The sequence below is a fragment of the Rhinatrema bivittatum genome, chromosome 8 (genome assembly GCF_901001135.1).
Source record: "Rhinatrema bivittatum chromosome 8, aRhiBiv1.1, whole genome shotgun sequence".
In the NCBI taxonomy this organism is placed as follows: domain Eukaryota; kingdom Metazoa; phylum Chordata; class Amphibia; order Gymnophiona; family Rhinatrematidae; genus Rhinatrema; species Rhinatrema bivittatum.
The window spans coordinates 81,164,466-81,179,590 of NC_042622.1; the positions used below are offsets into that span (position 1 = coordinate 81,164,466).

At 55.3% G+C, this 15,125-nt stretch overlaps 1 protein-coding gene across 6 annotated transcripts in view; it reads left to right on the plus strand.

Moving 5' to 3' along the window:
• The window catches only part of NUP188 (nucleoporin 188), a 370,052-nt gene that overhangs the window by 226,757 nt on the left and 128,170 nt on the right, over window positions 1-15,125 (plus strand). For all 6 annotated transcript variants that reach the window (XM_029612592.1, XM_029612589.1, XM_029612591.1 and 3 more), the window contains exons 24-25: window positions 2,486-2,619; window positions 2,971-3,077. In XM_029612592.1, the coding sequence (XP_029468452.1) occupies window positions 2,486-2,619; window positions 2,971-3,077 (241 nt within the window). The remainder of the gene's footprint in view (window positions 1-2,485; window positions 2,620-2,970; window positions 3,078-15,125) is intronic.

A 15,125-nucleotide genomic window follows, 5' to 3' on the forward strand; every position in this document is an offset into this window, starting at 1 on the left:
ACCGTGCACGACTCCATTCGAAACCGTGGCACTCTGAGGGCAGCATTGATCTTCTGCAGATCAAGAATGGGCCGAAAAGTCCCCTCCTTTTTTGGCATGACAAAGTATATGGAATACCGACCCTGCCCCCTTTCTTGAGGGGGCACCGGTACAGTGGCATGCAGGAGCTGTAAACGATGTATATCCCACATCACCTCTCACTTGCACAGGGAGAAGCAGTGGGAGACCACAAAGGCGACCCTGAGCAGACCCACCTGTTCGACGTGATTCTAGTCCACTCCTCATAAAAAAAGGGACAGCCTCCCTCCAATAGCCTCCAGAGAGGTGCAGACCAACATGCCTTCGTTGCCCAATCTTGATTCCGCTGCCCCCTTGAGAACCACTGTCCTTTAGGATCTGCGCTGACTCCGAAAGGACTGCTGTCTGCCAGAACTCTTCTTCTGCGACGTCAGGCCAGGGCTCCTGCCTGCATGAAACCTCCACACCTCCCGAAAATGAGCTTGTGGCAGAGAGGGCTTCTTGGGGGCCTTTCTGTCTTATTACCCTTTGACTCTCCCAACTGCTTCATGAGTTGCTCCAGGGCCTCCCGAAAGAGCAGCTTCCCCTTGAAGGGGAGATTCGACAGATGGGCTTTAGTCATTGGAGGCTCTGTGCCGCTACTGCAGAGACCATTCTCTTGGTGGAAGTCTGGATCATGTCATAAAGAACATTGGCCAAATAGGCCACTCCCGCTTCCAAGCGAGCTACCTGAGCTGACTCAGCCGCCGCCCTGACCACTTGACATGTGCCTTCTGCACCCAGGCCTTCTGCATCAAACCTCTGCACACCGCCACATGAAGACTCAAAGCTGAAACCTCAAAAAGCCTCTTGAACAGAATTTCCAGCTTCTGATCCTGGACATCCTTTAGAGCCGCCAACCCCGCTACCAGGATGGTTGTCTTTTTGGTAACTGCAGACACAGCTGCATCTACCTTGGGTATTCTCCTGAGTCCAAGGTCTGCTCCGGCAAGGGATAGAACTTCACCATAGCCCATGCTACCTTCAGGCCTGCCTCGAGAGATTTCCACTCCTGATCCACCATCTTCTTCACCTTCGGCAATGGAAAAGCCTTAGGGGGTCCCCGTAATCCCTCCAGGACTGGGTTCACCCCCTCATTATCAGAGTCCTCCTGGGTGACTTTAATCCCCAGCTCTTCCAACACCTGGGGAATCAGCAGCACCAGTTCCTCCCTCCGGAGCAGACGGACCACCTGCAGGTCATCACCTTCCGCAATCAGCTCCATATCCAGATTCTGTGTTGGATCTCACAATGCATCCACTGGATCCTGGTCTGGTTCCTGCATCGGATCAACCAAGGCAACAAAAGGGTCTCTGTCCAGATCCACCGGACCCCCCTGCATCTGATCAGGATCACCCGCCCCCTCCATCGAATCCTCTTCCACCGTGGCCCTTCTGAGTCCCAACGAGCGCAGGATCTCTAGTCTCCACAGGCCTCCGATCCCTACCTTCTTGGCTGCCTGGGTCTTCTTGGATAAGGGTCTCTTGGAGCCTAAATCCTTCCTGGCTAAATAAGCCTTATGGAGGAAAAGCACAAAATCCGTGGAAAACTACTCCAGATCTGAGGAGCTAAAGTCCTGATCAGTGACTCCCTGAGCCTCTCCCGTTCTCCTGCCACCAGCAGGGTCCTGTTTAGTGGGAGGGAAGATCAGAGGCTCTGAAATAGCAGCCTGTCTCCCAGCACGTGCTGACAAAATGGCCACTGGCTCCTCCAACCCCCCCCCCCCCCCAGGATCGCCAGAGCTGGCCCAGCCGCCATCGTGTTTTTGCCACCCCTGGGGGTCTCACAGAGGTCCCAGCCTCCCCATCCTCAAAGCTAATTCACGGCAAAACGAGGCCAAATCGAGTCAAGCTGGCTTCAAACCTCAGCCTTGGCCAACCTTCCTGCAGTACGTGGTAAGCTGCATGCTGGCACAGTTGGACCATCAATGGGAAATCTGCTGGAGACAGAGAAATACTGAGGGACTGCAGGTGGCACTTTCAGTTATGTAGTAGTGCCTCAAAGTTTTGTTCTCTGCCTCCACCCTCTGGTAGGGATGCATAAACCCACTTGTCTGGACTGATCCGGGGTACGAACAGGAAATTCAAATACCCAAAATGTATAAATAATGCAGACAAGGTAAATAAGTTTCTGTGGAAAGGAAATTCCAGAACAAGTCATGCCATAAACCTGGAGGTGCATAGGCTCCAGAGTAATGTAGATAAGTATTTCTATACAGGAAGAATGATAGATGCATAGAACAGCCTCCTAGTGGAGATGGTGAAGTCAAAAACAATATCTGAGTTCAAGAAATCCCTGACATAAGCACTGTGGATTATTAGCGGTGGAAAAGTGAGGATTGATTTAGGGGTGCATTCCTAGAATGGGTAGGCAAGAGGAGCTTGGGATTCTTTATCTGCCATTATGCTTCTGTTTGTGCTACACACAGTGGTGGGTCAGAGGGACAGGGACAACTGCTCATCCAGACGGTGAAACTGGCTTTCTCCATCACCAATAACGTCATTCGCCTGAAGCCTCCCTCTGACATTGTCTCTCCTCTGGAGCAGGCTCTCACTCAGCATGGTATGTATCTCCCCTGTGTTCCACCCCTCATTTTCTTCTAATGGTGGGAAATTGGCCTTGCTGATTAGATGTCTTATTTTGGACATGTTGCTGGGGATCCCGGGAACTTTGTCATCTTAAGGCCAAAACTCTGACAAAGGCTGGTGGACGGATGCAGTTGTAATATTTATTCATCACCAGCTTCACATTGTGATTTTCTCCTGTACGTGTGCTGTTTCCTTATTTCTTTAGTGCAGGTAGTGTTGTCAGCTCCTGGGGCCCCTGAACCCTTTCTGCTCCTATATTTGCTCTTATTGTTGCATTTGAATGTTTTCTCTGCTCTCATCTATGAATCTATCCTCTTATTTCCAGGTGCTCATGGGAACAATCTCATTGCGGTCCTCGCCAAGTATATCTATCACAAGCATGACCCTGCTCTACCACGCTTAGCTATCCAGCTCCTGAAACGCCTTGCAACGGTATGTCCTGGTTTGTGACATGGTTGTGTTTGAGATAGCTTTACTTGGTACTATGCCAAGCAGCAATTTTTTGGAAATTTTATGAAGGTGTGTCAGGTTATCTTCTTGAGGCTGCAAAATGTTCATTCCCTGTACGTACCCGGATCAGTCCAGACACCTGGGTTGTGACTCCGCACCAGCAGATGGAGACAGAGCAAAACTTGACGGGCTCCCTACATATAGTAAGGTGCCACCCACAGCCCCTCAGTCTTTCTCTGTCTCCAGCAGATGGGGCAGGTCCACCCACAGTCTCGGTGATCCTTGGTTGTTGTGGCTCGGGGTAGTCAGTCAGGGATCTGTTTGTATTTAGTCCTAAGTTGTTAGGGCAGTGTGTTTTTAAAAAAAAGGAAAGGAGAGAACATTTCTTCAAGGAAGACATTAAGAAGAAGATAGAAGTCTCCCGTTGGGGGAGCCTCCCAGGAGGGTTGGAAGGTCCTGAGAGGACCATCCCCTCCAGGTCGAGGCCGCTGCTGAGGGTCGAGGACCCGGCCTGTGCTGGCAGCAGCGTCGGGGGTGACACCGGGGAGCCCGGTTCACTCACCCCCGCTGGAGCTGAAGACTGCAGGACCACGGCTAGCGGCTAAGTAAAAAAAACAAACCAGCGTGTTTTAGTTTTGTGCCGCCGGCTCTCTCCCTCTTCGCCGTCCCTTCGCCGGTCGGGTCGCTCGTTCGCGGAAGGGGGGCGCGAGTTGGGGAGCCTGTTCGCCGAGGTGGTCCAGGATGCTGAGGGGGACGACTTGCCGCGCGTGTGGCTCTCCAGGGACGGGGTCTGCTCCGGATGCGTTACAGGTGGCGAGGGTTCGTCGGAGGTCGCCCGGGGGGGTCGATCGCGGGGGGCCCGTTCGCCATCGCGCGCCGGAGCGTCGGAGGCCGCGTCTTTTGATCCGTTCCCGCTTAGCGCGGGAACGGACGCCATTTTGTCCACCGTGAGGGAAGCCACGAGGAGGGCACTCCAAGATGGCGCCCAGCCTCCCGCGCTATCGCCACAGCCCAGGGTTTCGGGGGGAAAGCCCCCGGGGAACCATGGCTCGGGGAGCCCTTGTGCGGGGGAGGACTCCTCCGGATCGGAGGGCTCGTTTTCGGAGGATTTTTCCTTATTGCTGCAAAAACTGGCGAAATATAAAAAGTCCAAACTAAAGGCTGGGAAGGCTTCAGGGGGCAGGGATGCGCACTCCCAGCCCCGGAAGAGAGCTGCTCGGACCCGGGACGCCCGGGGGGTGCCACGGGAGAAGAGGCAGCCGCGGGGCGACCTGCAGGAGTCGGAGTCAGCGTCCACCGCCTCCTCGGATGAGGAAGCGCTGTCGGGAGCCCCTGAGGGCCAGGAGGGCCACGAAGACGAGGGGCAGGCCCAGCCGGGAGCCGGCAAGGGGCCGCAGGCGGCGGAGGGTGATGACCCCAAGGTCGTCTGCCTGTTTCGTCGGGAAGAACTTTCTCCACTTATCCCTGCCATTCTGGACGAGATCGGCGTGGATCCTCCTCCAGTGGAGTCCAGGCAGGGGGTCAAGATGGATCCAGTGCTGTTGGGCCTGGCGGGCCCTGCACTGGCCTTCCCTTTTCACTTCTCGGCCTCTGATATCTTGTTTCGGGAATGGGATACCCCGGAACTGGGGCTGAAGGTGAGTAAGGCTATGGACAAGCTTTATCCCCTCCCAGAGGACGCGCTGGAACTGCTGCGTCTCCCGCGGGTGGACGCGGCGGTGTCAGCGGTTACAAAGAGATCCACCATCCCGGTTACGGGGGCTACTGCCCTCCGTGATATCCAGGATAGGAAGCTGGAGGTGCAATTGAAGAAGATCTTTGAAGTGTCCGCACTGGGAGTGCGGGCAGCCATTTGTAGTACCTTTGCACTGCGAGCGGGGCTCCGGTGGGCCCAAGTCCTGCAAGCGAACGCCGACCTCTCCTCGGGGGAGGCTACTCAGGCGGATAACTTGGAGGCGGTGATTGCCTACACCGCCGATGCGATGCACGATTTAATCAGAACATCGGCCAGAGCGATGGTGTCGGCGGTCTCGGCGCGTCGTCTCCTTTGGCTTCGCAACTGGGCTGCTGATGGAGCGTCCAAGGCCCACCTGGGGTCCTTACCTTTTAAGGGTAAGCTCCTGTTTGGCAAGCAGCTGGACGAGCTGATGCAGTTCCTGAGCGAGAACAAGGCTTTTAAGTTGCCGGAGGACAGGCCCAGGCAGCGGTCGTCCTTTTCTGGAAGGAACAGGTTCCGGTCCAACCGCCGTCAGCGGCCGCAGAGGGCGTCGGGGTCGGGCCAGTCCTATCGGTCCGGCTCGGCTAGATCGTCCTCCTGGTCCCAGTCCTTTCGAGGGAAGAAATTCAACAGAACCGGTGGACCCTCGTCCGGCTCGGGGTCCAAGTCGGCCCAATGAAACGAGACGGGTCCATCCCTCGTTGCCTCCAGCCCTCGTACCCTACGTGGGCGCGAGGCTCACCTTGTTTTACGAGGCATGGACCAGAATAACTTCCGACCAGTGGGTCCTCGCTGTGATAAGAGGCGGTTACGCGTTAGATTTTGTTCGGCTCCCGGCGGACAAGTTCATCGTCTCACCCTGCAAGGCCCTCGTCAAGCGCGCCGCTGTCCGGACCACCCTCCGGCGTCTAGAGGACCTGGGCGCAATTACTCCTGTGCCGCAGGATCAGCAGGGCAAGGGAAGGTACTCCATTTACTTCGTGGTCCCAAAGAAGGATGGAGCGTTTCGGCCCATTCTCGATCTAAAGGGCGTCAACCGGTGCCTGCGGGTACCGCGGTTCAAGATGGAGACGATCCGCTCGGTGATTGCCGCGGTTCGTCCGGGCGAGTTCCTCGCTTCTCTGGACCTTACGGAGGCGTATCTTCACATCGGGATTCAGCCGGCTTATCACCGGTACCTGAGGTTCTGCATCCTGGGCGGCCATTACCAGTTCAGGGCTCTTCCCTTCGGCCTCGCCACGGCTCCACGCACTTTCACCAAGGTGATGGTGGTGGTAGCTGCTCAGCTCTGGAGGGAAGGGCTGCTGGTGCATCCTTACTTGGACGATTGGCTCATCCGAGCAAAATCGGAGGCCGAGTGTCGGCAGACGATTGCCAGGGTCCTACAGCTCTTGCGATCGCTCGGTTGGGTGGTCAACTTGTCCAAGAGTCATCTGCAGCCTACGCAGCGGTTGGAGTATCTGGGGGCCCTGTTCGACACCGAGAGGGCCATGGTGTCGCTGACTCAGGAGAGAGTGGTCAAGCTCCAGCGACAGGTGCGACACATTTTGTCCATGCGGTGCCCGCTGGTTTGCGATTACCTGAGGGTCTTGGGTTCCATGGCGTCGACCCTCGCTCTGGTCCCTTGGGCATTCGCTCACCTGCGACCGTTACAATCAGCATTACTTTCCCGCTGGAAGCCGGTTTCGGAGGAGTTTCATCTTCCGTTGCCTCTCACGCCCTGTGCCAGGGCCAGTCTGCACTGGTGGCTCTCCCGAGATCATCTGTCATGCGGGGTGTCTCTGGTCATGCCCTCCTGGACGGTAGTGACGACGGATGCCAGTCTACTCGGCTGGGGGGCGGTCTGCGGAGGCCGCTCGGTCCAGGGGCAGTGGTCGAGCCAGCAGTCGAGGTGGTCCATCAACCGCTTGGAGACAAGGGCGGTGTCGTTGGCCCTGCAAGCGTTCCTACCGTGGATACGGGGCCAGGCGGTTCGGGTGCTCTCGGACAACGCAACCACGGTGGCGTATATCAATCGTCAAAGGGGCACGAGGAGCCAGCAAGTGGCGGAGGAGGCAAGGCTGCTCATGATCTGGGCGGAGCAACACCTCAGCAGCTTGGCGGCGTCTCACATCGCAGGTGTGGACAACGTGCAGGCGGATTTCCTCAGCCGGCATCGGCTGGATCCAGGCGAGTGGGAGTTACCAGACATGGCATATCGCCTCATCTGTGCCAGGTGGGGAACGCCACGCCTGGACCTGATGGCCACCGCTCGCAACTCAAAGGCCCCACGGTTCTTCAGCCGTCGGAGGGAACGGGGCGCAGAAGGAGTCGATGCTCTAGTGCTTCCCTGGCCCACGGACGTGTTGCTATATGTGTTTCCCCTGTGGCCTCTGATAGGCAAGGTGCTTCGCCGAATTGAGTTACATCCGTCGGAAGTGATCCTGGTGGCGCCGGAGTGGCCAAGGCGCCCTTGGTTCGCGGACCTCATTCAGCTGGCGGCGGAGCCCCCGCTTCGGTTTCACGGGGCCGCATCTCTTCTTCGACAAGGACCCGTCTGTTTGGAGGATGCGGATCACTTTTGTCTCGCGGCATGGCTTTTGAAAGGGCGCGCTTAAGGACGAAGGGGTACTCCGAGGCAGTGATTGCTACCTTGTTGAGGGCTCGAAAACAGTCTACGTCCTTAGCCTATATGAGGGTGTGGACGGTTTTTGAGGACTGGTGTAGTACTCATGAGGTGGATCCTGTACGTCCACCGGTGCCGGGGGTCCTCGCTTTTCTTCAAGAGGGCCTCTCGAAGGGGCTGGCCTGAAGTACCCTGAAGGTCCAGATAGCTGCGCTTGGTTGCGCGGTAAGGTTCGCGGAGTGTCCTTGGCGGGTCATCCGGATGTGGTGCGTTTTCTTCGCAGGGCTAAACATTTACGCCCTCCTGTACGGAATCCTTGTCCGTCTTGGAATTTGAATTGCGTGCTCTCGGCTCTTGGGGGAGCACCGTTTGAGCCTCTTAAGCGAGCGACGCTCAAAGATCTTACTTTGAAGACCGTTTTTCTAGTAGCCATTACGTCTGCTCGTCGGGTCTCGGAGTTGCAGGCCTTGTCCTGTCGGGAACCGTTCTTGCGATTTTCGCAGGGCGGAGTTTCCCTGGCCTCGTCGGGGGTCTGCTGCGTCGCGGGCCACTATTGCGCGTTGGCTCAAAGAGGCTATTAGTTCCGCATATCTTCTGCAGGGTAAGTTGGCACCTAGGGGGCTCCGTGCTCATTCCACTCGGGCGCAAGCCACATCCTGGGCCGAGGTCTCTCAGGTGTCCACGCAGGAGATCTGTAGAGCTGCGACATGGAAGTCATTGCATACTTTCACTCGGCATTACAGGCTTGATGTCCAGGCGTCTGAGGCTCCGGGGTTTGGGGCGAGTGTCCTCCGAGCGGGACTCTCTGCTTCCCACCCTCGGTAGTTTGCTCTGGTACATCCCAGGTGTCTGGACTGATCCGGGTACGTACAGGGAAAGGAAAATTAGTTCTTACCTGATAATTTTCGTTCCTGTAGTACCACGGATCAGTCCAGGCTCCCGCCCGTCTGTTCGGTACGATGAAGAGAGAGAGAGTCCGCTCGTTTGGTTTTTCGTACTGCAATTGTTGGCATAAAGCCGCTTGCCTCTGGTCTGATGTTTTCGGTTTTCAGCCCGGGGGTGTTTGAATTGGTTTAAAATTGTTCTAGTTAGTTAGTCGGGCACTGGTTTTGCTTTGACAGTTCGTTCGACTGAGGGGCTGTGGGTGGCACCTTACTATATGTAGGGAGCCCGTCAAGTTTTGCTCTGTCTCCATCTGCTGGTGCGGAGTCACAACCCAGGTGTCTGGACTGATCCGTGGTACTACAGGAACGAAAATTATCAGGTAAGAACTAATTTTCCTTTTTCCTAGTGTGTAGCCAGATGGACTCAGGATCAGTGAGTTATGTGCTCTTCTGCTAGCAGATGGGAGACTGAGTCAGATTTCAAAGCTGACGTCACCCTAGATATACCCCTGCAGTGACCTCAGCTCCTTAGTATCTCTCCGTCTCCTAGCGGATGTGGACACTATTCCACACACTAGCATAGTGTTAGGAATTTACAGCAAGAAGACAATATTACCTTAAGAAGACGGCCCCGCTCTCCTGCAGTGATACCTAAGGGTCCCTCCCCCAGTTGTGAGAATTCCTGAGGTGATTTTCGATATCCCTCAGAGTTGTGCCTTGCTCCGGTAGCCGGTAACCCCAGCGTAGACTTAGCCCCTAGAGCGGCTGAAAGGCAGCGGGTGCACATCCGAGCATGGCGGTGAAGGTAAAGCCCTCTCCTCCCGCAGCTGGAGACCGTCCCGGCACGCGATAGGTAAGCACCAAGACCAAGTAAGCGGAAAACTTTAAACTAAGGTCTCGGGTCTCCAGGGCTCGGAGTGCCGTACCGACTTCGTATTTCACCCGGCGAGGTAAAAAGAGAGCACCAATCTGGTTGAGCAGCCTTGGTTGGGCTAGGCCCCGGTCCGGTGCAGGGGGTCCGGACACGTGGAGACCGTCAGAGGGCGCCATCTTACACGAGGGGGCGATGGTGCCATCTTCCCTTCTCGTCCGGCGGTACTTGCGGGGCAGGCTGGTCGATCAATGCGCCCAACTTGTGCGCCTTCAACATAGAGGCGCGCACAACCGCACACGTAACTACACGCGCAGCCACGCTTAAAACTACACGCGTGCATTGTGCTCACGCACATAAAAGCGCGCATATTGAAGCACATTACCTGTGCGCCTAGACAAGAGGCAATGGCACCGGCATCCAAGAAGCCCAGAAGGCACTCTCTTTGCACAGCCTGCCACATCAGAGCCGCACAGCCTGATCTGGGGTCCTGCCTGTGTCGTCAATGCGAAACAGCCCAGGGGGGGACCAAAGCCTGGTCCCTCACTATTTGAGGATGGGTCCAGAACTACTACACATGATAGCACCCCGGAGCTGTGCAACTCCGAAATGGCTTCTCCGGGCCCTGACTCCGACTCCCACAGGGATTAACATGGACCCAGGGATCTTCTCCTGGTTAGAATTTTTCCAGGGGCTGCAAGCCTTCGTTCAGGCGCAGCCTCGGCTGTGGCCTAGGTTTAGCCCCTACCAGAAGCACAAAATCCTCCGAGCCCTGCTCAGATGCCTCAAGATATGCCTCGCCTAACCAAGACTTTCCCTGTCAGGGACCCAGACACCTCAGATGATGATGGTAGCTCTCTGGAAGAAGGAGAAATCCCTCCAGGCCTGGAACCATACAGAACCATGCTTCGCTTCTTCCACAGGGATGAATTACCAGCCTTGTTTCCCAGACTCTGAAGACTCTGGGTATTGCAGGCACGGATCCTATGGCGGAACCAAAGAAGAACCCCATCTTGGTGTCCTTTGGTAAGGTCTCATGCTACTTTCCAATGATGGAAGCCATCCAGGAACTGATTAACCTGGAGTGGGATGCTCCGGAGGCCAGCTTTAAAGGTGGTCAGGCCTTGGAAGCCTTGTACCCTCTAGAACCAGCGGTCAAGGAACGCCTGCATTTCCTAAAAGTGGACGCCATGGTCTGTTCCGTCTCAAAGCAAACAACCATTCCCGTTGAGGGAGGGGCTGCATTGAAGGACACTCAGGATAGACGATTAGAATCCATCCTCAAGCTGGCCTTCAACGCAACAGCAATGACACTGCAGGTTGCTTCCTGCTGCGCACTGGTGGCATATTCCTGCTTGCTCCTCTCCAGAGAGGCAAATAACTCCGAAACGTATACTGGCGAATCTGTTGAACCTGCAGCAGCCTTCCTGATGGACGCAAGCTCAGATCTGGTGCGTATCTCAGCCAGAGGAGTAGCCTCGGTAGTGGCGGCCAGAAAACAGTTATGGTTGCGGAATTGGTCTGCTGACGCGACCTCTAAAGTGAATCTCACAAGAATGCCCTTTAAAGGATCTCTCTTATTCGGAAGCAAATTGGAGAAGTTAGCCAGCAAGTGGGGCAACTCTCCAGTGCCTCGGCTACTGGAAGACTGGGGTAAAAGGTCCCAGCGCCCCTCCCCCAGAAGAACTAGGGGCAGAGGCTCTTAACACTTTCGACCCTACAGGAACTCTGTGTTCCAGGCACCTCATCCCTCCGTAAGGTCCCAGACCTTTCGGAACCAACAAACCAAGAGAGGATCAGGCCCAGGGGCAGGCTCCAGCCATGCTCCCCAATGAGAATGGGCTGACCCATCCACAGGAAGAGGAAATCAGGGGTCGACGTTCCCTCTTCTACCAACGATGGGTTGAGATCACGTTGGACAAATGGGTACTAAACATCATTCGAGAAGGCTTACTCTCTGGAGTTCTGCAGCATCCCTCGGACAAATTTATGATATCACCCTGCCACTCTCACACCAAGAGACTGTCAGTTAAAGCCACTCTGACAAGTTATGAAGGCAATAACTCCGGTTCCTACGCCCCAACAAAATATGGGGCGTTATTCCATCTATTTTATCGTCCCCAAGAAAGAAGGTTCATTCCAACCCATCTTGGATCTCAAGAACAACAACAGTCATCTGCAGATACTACACTTCCGCATGGAGACTCTCTGCTCCGTAATAATGGCAGTACAACCAGGAGAGTTCCTAATCTCCCTGGACCTCTCCAAAGCCTACCTTCACATTCCAATCCATCAAGATCACAAACGTTTTCTATGCTTTGCGATACTGGGACACCATTACCAGTTCCGAGCGCTACCCTTCAAACTAGAAACCACCCCCCGAACATTCTCCAAAATTATGGTGGTCGTGGTGGCAACCCTGAGGAAGGAAGGGATCTGTGGTACACCCTTACTTGGACGACTGAGCCTGAAGGAGCTGGCCATCCCTGCACAAGCGCCACAGCGGAGCCAAAGACGAAACCTCTTCTGGTCGGGCTCCATCAGGCCTCACGCCATTTCCCATTGCTGCAAGCCATACAGCAACTGATTGACCTGGAATGGAACGCTCCGGAGGCCAGTTTCAAGGGAGGACAGGCCCTAGAAGCCCTATATCCACTGGAACCCTCAGCCAAAGAACTCCTGGTGTTTCCCAAAGTGGACGCATTGAAGGAGGAGTGGCACTCAAGGATGCCCAAGTCAGATGTCAGGAATCCATCCTTAAACAGTCATTTGATGCAGTAGCTATGACACCACAGATCGCTGCCTGCCGTACTGTGGTGACACGCGCATGCTTGTCAATGGCCAGGAACATCACCACGCCCGTCGAAACATTAGAACCAGCAATATCCTTCCTCATGGATGCGACCGCCGACCTGGCGCACACTTCAGCCAGGAGCGGCTCATCCAGTGTGGCAGCCAGAAGGCAACTCTGGCTCCAAAGCTGGTCAGCCAACGCAACTTCCAAAACAAAACTCACGAGAATGCCGTTTAAAGGAACCCTCCTGTTCGGAAGCGTACTGGAAAAGTTAGCCAACAAATGGATGTTCGGGGAGAGGGGCATTGGCTTCTCTTGATCTTGTCCCCCGGAGTGCACCAACGAAATACTGGACACTATTCCATCTATTTTATCGTCCCCAAGAAAGAGGGAATGTATCGGCCCATCCTGGACCTCAAATCGGTCAACCGCTACCTGAGGGTACCACACTTCCCGCATGGAAACCCTTCGCTCGGTCATAAGGGCGGTACAGCCGGGAGAATTTCTGACCTCCCTGGACCTGTCCGAAGCTTATTTGCACATCCCGGTCCATCACGATCATCAGCGCTTCCTACGCTTCATGATCCTAGACCATCACTACCAGTTCCAAGCGCTACTCTTCGGGCTAGCTACAGCCTCTCGGACATTCACCAAAATCATGGTCGTAGTGGCGGTGACACTGAAGAAAGAAGGAATCCTCGTTCACTCATATCTGGACGATTGGCTGATCAGGGCAAAATCTCCAGAGGAAAGTCATCAGATGACCATCAGAGTCAATAATCTTCTGGAGAACCTCGGATGGGTCTTCAAGCAACCAAATGCTGTATGCAGCCCTTCCAATCTCTGGAATACCTGGGAGTCCGGTTTGACACCCATCCGGACAAGGTCATTCTTCCCCCTACAAGAAGAAGGAAATTGATGGACCAGTTGAGAAAACAGTTGAACGGTGCTCGCCCCACGTATGGAACTACCTCCAAGTCCTCGGACTCATGACATCAACCCTAGAAGTCGTAACATGGGCGAGGGCACACATGCAATCACTACAATGTTCCCTACTGTCTCGATGGAACCCGATGTCCCAGGACTACACCGTCCGCCTCCAGTTACCGGCGGAGGTACGGATCCAGCTCCTCTGGTGCCTACAAGACCACTACCTGAGCAAGGGAGTAAGGCTATCCCCACGAACCTGGGTCTTGCTCACCACGGATGTGAGCCTATGAGGGTGGGGAGCCCACTGTCAGGAACTGACGGCCCACGGACAATGGGACAAGGAAGAGTCAAGATGGAACATCAACCGTCTGGAAGCCCGGGCAGTCAGACTAACTTGCCTACGATTCAGTCACAGACCCGGGGCGAATCTGTCAGTCATGTCGGACAATGCCACAACAGTGGCCTACATCAATCGACAGGGAGGAACCAGAAGCCAACAGGTGTCCCTGGAAATAGACCCCCTAATAGCATGGGAGGAAGCAAACCTACAAGGGATCTCGGCCGCCCACATCGCGGGAAAAAACAATGTCACTGCAGACTACCTCAGCAGGGAAAGTCTAGACCCATGGGAGTGGAGGCTGTCAACCACAGCCTTCCAGTTAATAATAGACTGCTGGGGAACTCCAGCCATGGATCTTAGGGCAACCCGGTCCAACGCCCAAGTTCTTCAGCTGCAGACGAGAACCACAATCCCAGGCGATCGACACCCTTGTCCAGACCTGGCCACAGGAAGGCCTGCTGTACGCCTTTCCTCCATGGCCAATACTGGGCGGGATCATCCTCAAGAGAGAACTCCACAAGGGGCTAGTACTTCTAGTGGCCCCGGACTGGCCAAGAAGACCATGGTATACAGACATGCGACCGTCTGCAAATTCAGTGATCAGCGTTTTTTTGGCAGGCCCGATGACAGACAGGCCACTGGTGGAAGCCTGCCGGGTCTACGGCGTGTGGTCCACTTATCTCAATCCCCTCTCCCTTTGCATGGGGTGTGCAGTGGGGGGGAGAGGGTTCTTCTGCCAGACCATCAAAATCACTGAGGCCTTTGTGGTCAGAGATGGCAGCGGGGGGGCCTCAGGCAAGCGGTCCTTCCCCTGTGGAGGGGAACTTGGGTAAAGGGACTGAATCCCGGGGATTTCCCCCTCCCCCCCCCTTCCCATTTTTCTCCCGCGATGCAGCAGTGTCCGCAAGAGCCATCTGAGTCTGATCCCAACAGCCTGGAAGGGCCCTTGGGGGACCCGAGGTGTTTTTCACTGAATTCATCCTCCTGCTTCACGAGGCTTTCCTGGCTAAGGAATCCACGGGATTGCAGGAGCAACCGGAGGGGTCCCGCCCAGCATGCCTGGCTTCAGATACCAGGGATTCAGATGACTCTTAGGGTCAGGGTGGCTCGTTTCTGACGGTGGATCTGGGTGCAGACCTGAATGGGGGGCATCCTCAGGACCCAGATGACCCTAAGGATGATCAGGGGGCCTTTGAGGGGCCCAAGGTGGAGGGCGACGACCCATGAGTGGTACGCCTGTTCAAGTGGGAGGAGTTGCGTCCCCTTATTCCCCAAGTACTGGAGGAATTGGGGGTTAAGCTATCCCTGGAGGAGTCTAATAATGAGGGGGTTAATCCAGTGTTAGACGGTCTGCGGAGACCTCCCAGCACCTTCCCCATTCCGAAGAAGATCCAGAAGTTGATCAGCGGGCATGGGATTCCCCGGACTCCGGCTTAAAAGTGGGGAGGGCAATAGCGAAGCTTTATCTGTTGCTGCAGGATCATTTGCATACTCTCAAAACCTCGAAGGTGGATGCCGCCTTTTCAGCTGTCACCAAGAAGACCACAATTCTGGTCGTAGGGGTGGCTGCTCTGAAGGGCATTCAGGATCGTAAACTTGGAAGTACAGCTTAAACAGGTTTTTGAGGTGTCCGCCCTGGGGCTGTGAGCTCTGGTCTGTGCCTGCTTAATGCAACACACCTATTTGTGTTGGATCCAGAAGCCCCAGGAACAGTCTTCCACTGGGATGCTGTCTCCACTCCAGGTGGTCCACCTTGAGGTGGGAGTCATGTATGTGGTTGATGCCTTATATGACCTTGTGCGGACCACTGCGCGAAGCATGGTTTTGGTGGTGGCAGTAAGACGGCTATTGTGGCTGTGCAATTGGTCGGCGGACTTCTCATCCAAGTC